We start from the raw sequence: 13,009 nt of genomic DNA on the forward strand, positions 1-13,009 counted from the left end.
GAGGTGAACGAAATAGCCTCAGGACAGAAGAAAATTTTGGTAGGGTCCACTTGGAAATGAATCTTAGAAAAATTCATAATTGAGCCAAACCAATCCATCTAAATACTAGAGAGAAACTCTGACATTCAGTTCAGACCTCTTTCTGTTTTGTATGAACTGGGCTAACTAGCAGAAAATTAAGTTTAAACCTTTTAAGTTCAGTTTTCTTTCAAATTTAATTCAAACAAGGCTGACACTTTAGCTTATTGCTAGAAATGATTCTCAAGTCTGCCTAAGTTTGGCAGCTGTTAGAATCAGATGAAATCGCTAAAATTAATAAATTTATAGACTATGCCTGTTGGTATTGAATCCATATTTAAGGCATTCTGCACTGACTAAAGTTAGAATACTGTGTGTTATTGTAATGATGTATGCCGTGTAGTTTAATGCACGTTCATAAGAATTAGAAGAGCAATGAGAGATGAAAACAGAAAATCAGACCTGACTGCATATCTTGCAGTCAGTGAGACTAATTAGAGAATTAACTAGATTTCTCACACGTTTACTGTGACCTGCTGCTAGTAAGTACAAGGATGTGAAAATTGGAAAAGCAGAGAATCATGACCTGTTCCAAAGATAGAACAACTTGCTGATGCCATTGTACTAGTAATAGATAAGGAAGCTCACACTGATATATGTAGGGTGTGTTGTGAGATTTATCTACACTGTTGATCTTGTGCTCTTGGAGTTAAACTGAAATTTCCTGTAAATAATACAAATCAATATTACTGTCAGTGTAGCTGGGCTAGTACTAACTGCTGATTCCAGCTGTCAGCATTGAGTTTGTAGGTCACTGGAGCATTTTAAATTTATGGAAAACATTGCCACCTTGTGCACTGTGTACAGACTTAAATCAGCAAATGCAAAGACAGGAGGATGCTATTTACTTCTTCAAGAATGTTCCATTTGATGTGTTTGTGACTGCTCTATGCCCTAACTCCATATTGTTGAAAATTAATTTTAACAATTACACTTAACATTAAAATCAAAGGAATATTACTCTGGTTTGTATAATTTCTCCTTTAAATTTAACTCCTGGGAGTCCATATATCATTCTGACAAACCTATGCTGCATTCTGTCCGAAACAAATATATTCATCCAAGGTGTGATGCCCTGTTTTGGTCACAGTGTGGTCTGGCTAGTATTTAGCTGTAGCAGAAATTCACATCCCTTGTATTCTAGTTGTCTAGTTATAAAGGCTGCCATTCGATTAGCCTTTCTGACTATTTTCTGCGCATGTTTGGCCAAAATTTCAACTAGTTTCCCAATATTATTTGGTTACAGAGACAAGTTCACAGAATTTACAGCCCGATCTCATTAGGGTTCTACTGCACAGACTCCTGATAGTTTAATTGCTATTGACTGTGAAGCTAATTCAGTTATTCCTTTCCAAATCTGCAGATGTGAACTTTTCGCAAATCAAAGAGTCTAAACCTCTTAGTTCCAATCAGCAGCTAACCAAACTCTACCAGTTTAGAAGTTTCACAAACTTTAACCCTTCTGCTGTGGTGACTTATTCTCTGAATCCTCAGCTGAGGAGGGAAACAAACCTTACTTCTAAACTCAACACTAGTGTTCTCTGGACTGAACTGTAAACAAAACTAACGACCTTTTATTTTACCTGATATAAACTCAACAATATAAACGTTAAGGTGTAGAGCTGGATGAACACAGCTGGCCAAGCACCATCTTTGCCTGCTGTGTTCATCCAGCACTACACCTTGTTATCTCAGATTCTCCAGCATTGGCAGTTCCTAACACCATTGGGGGTCTATCCGATCTTTAATCAAATGTTGGATTTAAGTCAGTGCTCTGGAAGGAGTCTGGCTTTGTTTTTTTTTAAGGAACACCTTCACAGAAGTCACAAATACCCACCTGCCTCAGTTTTGAAATACAAATTGTAAAAGTGAAAGTTGTAAAAATTATAGATTCAGTCCAGTGGGTCAAAGTAAGCTCTGGAAAAAAAACATCATTTTAAGCTCGGATGCTTTACAGCCTCTAGGACTTAATATTGATTTCCACAACTTCAAATGTTCGTTCTCAATTTGCCTTACAACCCCCAGCACCCCTGTCTTGTCTACTTCGCTCTCAGGGGACGGGTCCCACTTTTCAACCGTTCCCACCCCCACTAATTTACACCCATTTTAACATCCTATTTCTTTCACTACAATTAACAACCCTTTTTGTAGTGGGCCTCCACAAAAGTCTGTTCTTCTCACTCCTCCTCTGTTCTTTCAAAGGTGTAACAGAAACATTTTCCAACGCCTTTCAGTCCTGAAGAATTTACTCAGGACGCGAACCGTTAACTCTATTTCTCTTTCCACAGATGCTGCCAGATCTGCCGAGTTCCTCCAGCATTTTCTGTTTACGCTTTCGAAGGTTCACGCTGATTCATAGCTGTCACCTCTGCCCTTTTCTAACGCATTTTGTTTTTAAAACATTCATCCACTTCCTTCTAAAAGTTATCACGGATTCTGCTTCCCACCACCATTTCGGTTTATGCATACCACTTTCTAACAACTCTGGAATAAAAAAAAATGCGCCGAACCTCTTGACACTTTCATGAAACGTACGTGTTCTGTGTTCAAAGACTTTACTCCACGGCCACTGTCAAATTAGAGGCTTTGTGAATGGCCATCAGCAAACGATCTCTACAGATCACAACAGGACAGGAAGCAAACAAAAATAAAAGCTGACAATGCAACGAAAATGCATTTGGAGAAGAAACCGAGGTAAAGGGAAGTGTGACATTTGCTGCAAATTACAAGAAGCAAGTTACAATGTATTGGGGGGGCACATCAATGAGCATTAAAACGTGTGGGCTTATTCAATCACTGCTGGAGGAGTAACTGAAATGATTGTTTCAAACTTAAAATAACAGTCGAACCGATATTGCTTTACTCTTGCTGAGACGATGTGTGGTAGTGCTGTTTATAGAATATGGTAGTGTGTTACACAATGTGGAGTATTTGAGTCTAGTTACTACAGCAAGGGGAAGCCACTCCCCCTCCCTCCCTTGCTTCCCATTCATCTTTTCAGAGGTTACAGCCTGGGAGGAATCCATTTCGGAAAGAGGGGGGGACTGCATCTAGAAACACAATCTGCCGCAAGTTGCCTCTTTTATAAAGATCACTGCGTTAACCACAATCAGACAGATATTTTACTGTTAATAAATCACAAGTGATGAAAAATTTTTCTCACAGGATAAGCGGTGGATGGGATAAAAACATTCATTAAAAATACAACAAGCCCCCGTTCTTCTTTTTCTGGGATTCCAATGATGAATGACCCGGACCGTGAGCAGCAACCATAACATGGAGGATAAGGGGTGGGGGGGAACCATCATGTGTTTTAGAAAGAAACGTCCTAATTCCTTCATTGTTGAAGGATAGAAAGCAACCAGCTGAATTAGTCAAATTCTCTGTAGACAAACAACGATGGAATATTGATAATCTGGCTATGATCTGATTGTTTAATGTGATAATTTATTATTTATCCCTCCCTCTCGCTTATCAGCGACTGGACCAGTCCGGATCGCGCGCGAAAATCCCCGCCCGCCCGCCCGCCCGCTCGCTCGCGCCGCTGTTTTCCGCCCGGAGCCGGGAACCGCCGCCGCCCCCTTTCCCCCCAGTCGGCCCGCTCCGCCCGCGATGCCAGCCCGGATCAGCGGTAGTGCCGCCGCATCCTCCCTGCCCGAGGACATCAGGAAGCGGTGAGTGAATGAATTCCCCTCAGGCGGCGCTGGGGCCTGCGGCCTCTCTCCATCGGCGGGGATTCACAGCCGCGGCCCGGTTACCGTCAATGCCTCCCCCCCCTCCTCCCGTCAATATGGTGTGCATGTGGCGGGGGAAGCTGGTGATGAATCCCAATCTCCGGAGACTCGGTGATGGCGATCCGAGGATTTGGCGCCAAACTGCATTTATCACTCCACCCCCCGAAATTATACCCACCCTATCATTATCCCTCCTCTCCATCAACCCCCACTCTCCCCATCAATACTCCTCCTCTCCATCAACCCCTACTCCCCCCATCATTATCCCTCCTCTCCGTCAACCCCTACTCCCCCCATCATTATCCCTCCTCTCCATCAACCCTCACTCCCCCCATCATTATCCCTCCTCTCCGTCAACCCCCACTCTCCTCATCAATACTCCTCCTCTCCATCAACCCCTACTCCCCCCATCATTATCCCTCCTCTCCATCAACCCCCACTCTCCCCATCAATACTCCTCCTCTCCATCAACCCCTACTCCCCCCATCATTATCCCTCCTCTCCGTCAACCCCCACTCCCCCCCATCATTATCCCTCCTCTCCACCAACCCTCACTCCCCCCATCGTTACCCCTTCTCTCCACCATCAACACCCCCCATCATTACCCCTTCTCTCCACCGTTGACCCCCTCCCCATATCATTACCCTCCCCTCCACCATTGATTCCCCCCTCCTCTCCACCATCAACCACCCCATTGTCTTCTCCCCTGTCGCCAAGCGCCTCTTTCCCCCCCCCATCGCCAAGCGCCTCTTCCCCCCCATCGCCAAGCGCCTCTTCCCCCCCATCGCCAAGCGCCTCTTCCCCCCCATCGCCAAGCGCCTCTTTCCCCCCCCCATCGCCAAGCGCCTCTTCCCCCCCCATCGCCAAGCGCCTCTTCCCCCCCCATCGCCAAGCGCCTCTTCCCCCCCATCGCCAAGCGCCTCTTCCCCCCATCGCCAAGCGCCTCTTCCCCCCCCATCGCCAAGCGCCTCTTTCCCCCCCCATCGCCAAGCGCCTCTTTCCCCCCCCATCGCCAAGCGCCTCTTTCCCCCCCCATCGCCAAGCGCCTCTTTCCCCCCCATCGCCAAGCCCCTCTTTCCCCCCCATCGCCAAGCCCCTCTTTCCCCCCCATCGCCAAGCCCCTCTTTCCCCCCCATCGCCAAGCCCCTCTTTCCCCCCCATCGCCAAGCCCCTCTTCCCCCCCCCATCGCCAAGCCCCTCTTCCCCCCCAACATCGCCAAGCCCCTCTTCCCCCCCCATCGCCAAGCCCCTCTTCCCCCCCATCGCCAAGCCCCTCTTCCCCCCCATCGCCAAGCCCCTCTTCCCCCCCCCCATCGCCAAGCCCCTCTTCCCCCCCCCATCGCCAAGCCCCTCTTCCCCCCCCATCGCCAAGCCCCTCTTCCCCCCCCATCGCCAAGCCCCTCTTCCCCCCCCCGTCGCCAAGCCCCTCTTCCCCCCCCCCGTCGCCAAGCCCCTCTTTCACCCCGTTGCCAAGGCCCTCTTCCCCCACCGTCGTCGTCGACCCCGTCTTCTCCCCCCCCGTCGTCGTTGACCCCGTCTTCCCCCCTCGTCGTCGTCGACCACCCCGTCTTCCCCCCCCCATCGTCGTCGACCCCGTCTTCTCCCCCGTCGTCGTCGTCGACCCCGTCTTCTTCTCCCCCCCCGTCGTCGTCGACCCCGTCTTCTCCCCCCCCGTCGTCGTCGACCCCGTCTTCTCCCCCCCCGTCGTCGTCGACCCCGTCTTCTCCCCCCCCGTCGTCGTCGACCCCGTCTTCTCCCCCCCCGTCGTCGTCGACCCCGTCTTCTCCCCCCCCGTCGTCGTCGACCCCGTCTTCTCCCCCCCCGTCGTCGTCGACCCCGTCTTCTCCCCCCCCGTCGTCGTCGACCCCGTCTTCTCCCCCCCCGTCGTCGTCGACCCCGTCTTCTCCCCCCCCGTCGTCGTCGACCCCGTCTTCTCCCCCCCCGTCGTCGTCGACCCCGTCTTCTCCCCCCCCGTCGTCGTCGACCCCGTCTTCTCCCCCCCCGTCGTCGTCGACCCCGTCTTCTCCCCCCCCGTCGTCGTCGACCCCGTCTTCTCCCCCCCCGTCGTCGTCGACCCCGTCTTCTCCCCCCCCCGTCGTCGTCGACCCCGTCTCTCCCCCCCCCCGTCGTCGTCGACCCCGTCTCCCCCCCCCGTCGTCGTCGACCCCGTCTCCCCCCCCCCGTCGTCGTCGACCCCGTCTCCCCCCCCCGTCGTCGTCGACCCCGTCTCCCCCCCCCCCCGTCGTCGTCGACCCCGTCTCCCCCCCCCCGTCGTCGTCGACCCCGTCTCCCCCCCCCGTCGTCGTCGACCCCGTCTCCCCCCCCGTCGTCGTCGACCCCGTCTCCCCCCCCCCCCGTCGTCGTCGACCCCGTCTCCCCCCCCCCGTCGTCGTCGACCCCGTCTCCCCCCCCCCGTCGTCGTCGACCCCGTCTCCCCCCCCCCGTCGTCGTCGACCCCGTCTCCCCCCCCCCGTCGTCGTCGACCCCGTCTCCCCCCCCCCCGTCGTCGTCGACCCCGTCTCTCCCCCCCCCCCCCGTCGTCGTCGACCCCGTCTCTCCCCCCCCCCGTCGACGTCGACCCCATCTCCCCCCCCGCCGTCGTCGTCGACCCCGTCTCCCCCCCCGTCGTCGTCGTCGTCGACCCCGTCTCCCCCCCCCCGTCGTCGTCGTCGTCGACCCCGTCTCCCCCCCCCGTCGTCGTCGTCGTCGACCCCGTCTCCCCCCCCGTCGTCGTCGTCGACCCCGTCTCCCCCCCCGTCGTCGTCGTCGACCCCGTCTCCCCCCCCCGTCGTCGTCGTCGACCCCGTCTCCCCCCCCGTCGTCGTCGTCGACCCCGTCTCCCCCCCCGTCGTCGTCGTCGACCCCGTCTCCCCCCCCCGTCGTCGTCGTCGACCCCGTCTCCCCCCCCGTCGTCGTCGTCGACCCCGTCTCCCCCCCCCGTCGTCGTCGTCGACCCCGTCTCCCCCCCCCCCGTCGTCGTCGTCGACCCCGTCTCCCCCCCCCCCCCGTCGTCGTCGTCGACCCCGTCTCCCCCCCCCCCCGTCGTCGTCGTCGACCCCGTCTCCCCCCCCCCCGTCGTCGTCGTCGACCCCGTCTCCCCCCCCCCCCGTCGTCGTCGTCGACCCCGTCTCCCCCCCCCCCCCGTCGTCGTCGTCGACCCCGTCTCCCCCCCCCCCGTCGTCGTCGTCGACCCCGTCTCCCCCCCCCATCGTCGTCGACCCCGTCTCTCCCCCCTCCCCGTCGTCGTCGACCCCGTCTCTCCCCCCCCCCGTCGTCGTCGTCGACCCCGTCTCTCTCCCCCCCCCCGTCGTCGTCGTCGACCCCGTCTCTCCCCCCCCCCCGTCGTCGTCGTCGACCCCGTCTCTCTCCCCCCCCCCCGTTGTCGTCGTCGACCCCGTCTCTCCCCCCCCCCCCCCCCCCCCGTCGTCGTTGTACATGGGTGTGTGGATTGATACAGGCCAGAATTGAAGGCATACATCGAACATAGAACACTACAGCTCAGTACAGGACCTTCGGCCCTCGATGTTGCGCCGACCTGTGAAACCAATGTGAAGCCCATCTAACCTACACTATTCCATTATCACCCATATGTTTATCCAGTGACCATTTAAATGCCCTTGAAGTTGGTGAGTCTACTGCTGTTGCAGGCAGGGTATTCTATGCCCTTACACATTCTTCACCGCCCTGTCTACCTGCCACTCCACTTTCAAGGAACTATGTGCCTGCTCCCCCCGCAAAGGTCTCTCTGTTCAGCGACACTCCCCAGAACCCTCACCATTAAGCACACAAGTCCTACCCTGGTTCGTTTCACTAAAATGCGACAACCTTGCCTCTATCTGAATTAAACTCCACTGGCCATTCCTTGGGCCCACTGGCCCATTCGATCAGGATCCTGCTGTGCTCTGCAAAATTGTCAAAATGTTTTACAAGGTCACAAGGATATAGAGGCTTGAGTGAAGAATGGGGTGGGTGTTTGAGAGTTTTAAACTTGTATATTGTTATGATGGATCATAATGGATGCATTCTTGGAAGGATTTAAAGGAAGTGGCAGCAAAGATGGTGGATCCAGTAGCCTTCCAAGAATCCTTAGATTCTAGAAAAGTCCTTGCTGAAACATAGAACATTCTTGGGGAATAAACACAAATAACTGAAGCTGGAAACCTGAAACATAAGAGGATGTGCTTGAGAAAAGTTGGATCTAGCAGCAACTGTTGACAGGATGAATAGATTGGGTTGACGGTCGGAATCTTTTTCCCAGAATTGGAATGTCTGTTACCAGAGGGCGTACATTTAAGGTGAGAGAGTGAAAGTTCAAATCAGATGTGAGGGACAAGTTTTTGACACAGAGGGTGGTAGAAGTCTGGCACGCACCGTCAGGAGTGGTGATCGAGGCACATACTTTAGGGCTGTTAATGAGGCCTTTAGATACGCACATGAATATGCAACGAGTGGAGGGATAGGAACCATATTCAGGCAGAAGGGATTAGTTCAATTTGGCATCATGTTCGGCATAACATCATGGGCCGAATGGCTTATCTGATTGTGACATTAACTCTACTTTTCTATCTGCTGTTTTCACCTTTAACTCCCGCTTGCCAAAGCAGTCTTATGAAAAAATGCCTATAACATTGCTGCTCTCTGTTGAAGAGAGTTCCACAGTCTAACGAATATGTACCTTTAGAGAAGGAGTTGGCTTTTCAGTTCCTCGAGCCTGTTTGTTATCAACTCTTGGCTATCACAGTGGCTCGGTGGTTAGCACTCTACCTCTCAGCACTACAGAGCCACGTTCAGTTCTAGACTTGGGTGACTGCAGAGTTCGCACATTCTCCCCGTGTCTGTTTCTGCTGAGTTCTTCAGTTTCTCACCACGGTCCAAAGGTGTACAGGTTCAGTGTATTAGCTATGCTGGATTAGGTGATAATTGATCAACTCCAAAATGAGTAAAAGCTGTCATTACTGTATGTTAGGCTTGTTGAAAACTGTTCTTTCCCAGTTTGTAAACTAGGAAATTCTGTACAACTGGGTCATTTTAATGTAGCTTTCATAAAGATCAAGTTGATTAAATATTTATTATTGTGAATTTTATGCATTTGTTAAATTTGCATCCTTTGGCTCTAATATTTATGAAAAATGCAGTTTAAAAGATTGTTAGAAATTGAAACTCTGTCACCTGTTGCTGAAACAGCCCCTAAACTATTGAAAAGCAAATAGTTTCTTGAAAAAGAGGTAATGTTGAAGAACATAGGGATAAGGATGGGAGCGAGGTTGGTCAATGTTAAAACTGTTAGCCCATTAAATTTGCAACGTTAATTTTCTTTAGTTTAGTAACCCAGCCCTGACTCCTTTTGTCCTGGTTTGTGGTTTGTTTCATGACACCTAGCAAACCAGATTGGTTAGAAGAAACAAAATTAATACTTCTCTATTTTTGTTTCTGAAAGTAAAAAGCTGTGTCAAATCAAATGGGGGAGACAAAATTTCCTTGAGATGAAATTCCCTCGCATTGTCTGTGAATCCATAGATTTGTCTTTGGTCATGTTCACCGTATTGAACACATTGAACTTCAGACAGATGATAATAGCAATAGTAGGGGAATGGAAATGCCTTTAATTATTGCCACTTACCGTGGATCCTCAGTGACTTCAGCTTCTGCTTTTATGATGTACATTAACTGAAGAAAGCATTGCTAATGAGCCTACTCACATTACACTAATGCACATTTTCTGGAAATTAGCCTTTAGTTATTTGGTTAATTAATTGGGAAACTTGATTAGCTACTTTTGGATGGATTTTTAAAATGATCTTTTGTGAATTTTTGAGAATCTTTGAGGAACTATGCAGGTGCATTTCTGAGGTCATGTCGCTGTATAGATCAGAATAACTTGTAATGATGTAATGTCAGAGAGTTTGTTACTTGCTTCAAACATCAATAAAAATGTGATCGGTTAATCTTCCCCCTTTCTTCCCACCCCCTACAGTGACCTGTTTTTCTAATCAACCTGTACAGAGATGTTATGACATACCTTACAGATTATAGACCCAAGATCCTCAACTTCACCTCACGAAACAATCACACCATCTCCAGAACCGGTCCAATTCACCTCCATTGCACTCTCTTTATGACAAGTGTCTCCTCCCTTCAGCAAGGATGCCAAAATTATAAACTCCAAATGTATTCTTATAAGCTGTATATAACTCTGGCAAGACATCTTTACTCCTGCACATAACTCCCCTTGCAAAGAAGGCCAAACTATTTATTTTCTTGCTGCAGCTGCATTCTAACTTACAGAAACTCAAACAAGGTCACGAAGGGCCTCAACACCAACAGTTCTCAGTATCTCAGCTTTAAGAAATACTCTGCCATTTGTTTTTTTACCAAAATGGATAACTTTACATTCATTCACATCTTATTCCATCTGTCGTATTCTAGTCCGTTCACTCAGTCTGTCCAACTTTGCTTGAAGCTTCTTTGCAAATTATACACCCACCTAATTTTGTGTCATCAGCAAATTTGCAAAACTATAACTGCTTTCCAATCCAAGGTATTCATAAAGCTTGAGAATAACTGAGGACCCAGTTATTCAGTACCCAACCAGTCTAATAACTGCCATTCCGAGAGCAATTGTTTATTCCTGCTCACAGCTTTCTATCTGTTAAACAATTCTCAAGCCATACTAGTTATTTTACCCCAAATTCCACATGTTTTAATTTTACTAATCTGTATGGAACCTTATCAAACACCTTGTAATAAAAATCAAAATACACTACATCAACTGTTCTCTTTTATCATTAAAAAATCATTTATTTTCCAAAGTCCATGCTGACTGTCCAATTTTACCATTCTTTTCTGAGCGTCCAGTTATGATACCCTTTACAATAAACTCTTAACATTTTCCCTACTATTGATATGAAACTAACTGGTCTGTAGTTCCCAGTTTTTATTCTTTCTTAAACAGCAGGGTTATATGTGCTATTTTCCAGTTGCAGGAGCCTTTCCAGAATGTATACAAATTTTGAAAGAATCACCAGTGCATCCACTAACTCCAAGAACATTTTGATAGGCAGCTTAACTGGTCCAGAGAAGTTGTCAAACTTCAATGTTAACTTTTCAAGTACTATCTTGTTATGAATGCTCATTTTTTTTTCAGTTTCACAAGTCCCTTAATCACTTGCGCCCTCATCTTCTGATTGCATACCAATTAACACCAAAGTCAAATGCCTTGTCTATTAGGCCACGTGATCAACTACCCCGCTGCAGTGATAATGGAGAAGCTAATTATATTTTGGTACTCAGTTTGATTAATAATTCTGCTTTTTAAAACTGGGGAATTTTTGCCAGAGGGACATTCATATCTAATGGCAGTAGAAGAAACTTCTGAAGCACTGGATGAAGCAGCATTGTGTGCCTCAATCGTTGAGCCAGCTGTAAGAAGAATTTCATTAGTAATGAGTTTTTCAAAAAGTATCTGACATGCATTGGAATGGTTATGTGCCAATGTTAGATTACCTAGTAGTGATGTTCAATTCTGTCAAAATGATTCTACTAGTTTAAACCAGCTCAAACACATCTCTGCCTGCGTCCAAGACGAATAACTTGCTGAAATGAAATATTTTCTCAAATTCAAAGGTTTACAATGAATGTCTAAATTCCAGTTTTGTTTGCAGTGCACACCATTGGCTTTACTATTAAACTGAAATACAATATTGTATTTGTATACAATGTCACATGGCTGGCAGTGGTCAGTAATTATTTGAACATTATGCAAATCTGTGCACATATTCACACTTCTGTTACATAATTACTGCACTTAAAGTTCTCTCCTTTGGCAATCTCCACAACCTTTCCCAATAATTGTATTGAGAGCTTCAATGTTGTATAATGTACTGTCTGCTTAAGAATGTGTGGGGTGGTCTGAATGCTATATTAGGAATTATGTGAAACTGTTTAAACTCCATTCTTGATGTACAGTGTCATTATCTTTGTAACATAACATTACTGTTCAACATCCGTACAGAATTGAAGTTTTAAATGGCTTAACTGTTACATGCTGGACCGTGGATAAGTTGGGGGAGATGTACTTCTCTCGCTGTTGGCCAAGCTGAGACAAATGTCAGTAATGTCGAGCCTTCATTCTAAAGATGAGAAACGATCACTCTCTGGCAGAGATCCTGTGAATGCCACCTTGCAAGAAGCATAACCTGTTTGTGCTTATTGCACTACAGGTGGTTTCAGAAGAAAAGTTTAATTCAATTAGCCTATTGTTTTTAAATGTAGGAGTTACTTTTATCTGCTGTAAATGTCAGTCGTGGATTCATGGTTTTCTAATGCCTTATAAAGCCTGTTAAAGTTGGTAGTTGTTTTTTGACTTCAGTGTGTAAAGCTGCGAATAGATGAGGGGCTTTTGCCATTATTGAAAAAGAGTTGCTTATCAGCATTAAGAGAAATTTAGTTTCGTTCAATAAGCATGAAGACCATACCAAGTTGGTGGGTGCAATCTGTTGATATGTAATCATCTTGAATTCTATTCCCTTGACTTTAGAAGATTGGAAGTGATCCAATCAAGGTATTTAAAATCTTTAAATAATTCTTAAAGTAGATAGAGAGCAAACTTTCACAGGTACAAACCAAACTAAAATTTTGAAAAGAGGATTGAATTCTATTTGCACGTCTTGGACTAGTTATCTCGCACTTCTTTGTATGCAGACAGCAGTGATCTTTTGATTGAAAATAACATTTAATTTTGTTTAAATAATGTAATCTTTATTGTTATTGTTTTAAAAAGCGAAATGTTGAAGCACCACTTTATATTTATATTGCTGAAGCTTTTGGCTGTAACTTTTTGATCTGTTTTTGTTTCTGTAGACTTCGAGTGCTTGAGGATAAAGTTGATCTCTCAGAGAAGGTGTGTTGAAATACTAAGCATTTGTTTTACATTCAGATCTGTTTTTTAGTGTGTTTATGTTTAGTCTGTTTCAATGGAAAATCAATCCACCGGTGAAAAGTGTTGTTATTTCTAATACGTACAAGGTTCAGAGGGGTGTAATGCAGTTGAAATTGACTTTTGAATTCTCTCAAGGACCATGGTAGGAAGCAGTAATCTTTTCCCAGGACTTTGTGAAATAATTTTTTTTCCCCTCTGCACTTCTGTGTGGTGTTACTTTCTATTATTCCAGCTGTTTTTAAAGTGAAAAAGGTACTTA

The 13,009-nt window shown here is 47.6% G+C and overlaps 1 protein-coding gene across 1 annotated transcript in view; it reads left to right on the plus strand.

The window, feature by feature from the left end:
- The first annotated feature begins 3,605 nt into the window (after positions 1–3,605).
- The window catches only part of dnmt1 (DNA (cytosine-5-)-methyltransferase 1), a 61,489-nt gene continuing 52,085 nt past the window's right edge, over positions 3,606–13,009 (plus strand). Inside the window, exons 1-2 of the mRNA XM_048521784.2 lie at positions 3,606–3,752; positions 12,672–12,711. Of these exons, the coding sequence (XP_048377741.2) occupies positions 3,691–3,752; positions 12,672–12,711 (102 nt within the window). The 5' untranslated portion in view covers positions 3,606–3,690. The remainder of the gene's footprint in view (positions 3,753–12,671; positions 12,712–13,009) is intronic.

The sequence above is a fragment of the Stegostoma tigrinum genome, chromosome 35, assembly GCF_030684315.1.
Source record: "Stegostoma tigrinum isolate sSteTig4 chromosome 35, sSteTig4.hap1, whole genome shotgun sequence".
Taxonomy (NCBI): domain Eukaryota; kingdom Metazoa; phylum Chordata; class Chondrichthyes; order Orectolobiformes; family Stegostomatidae; genus Stegostoma; species Stegostoma tigrinum.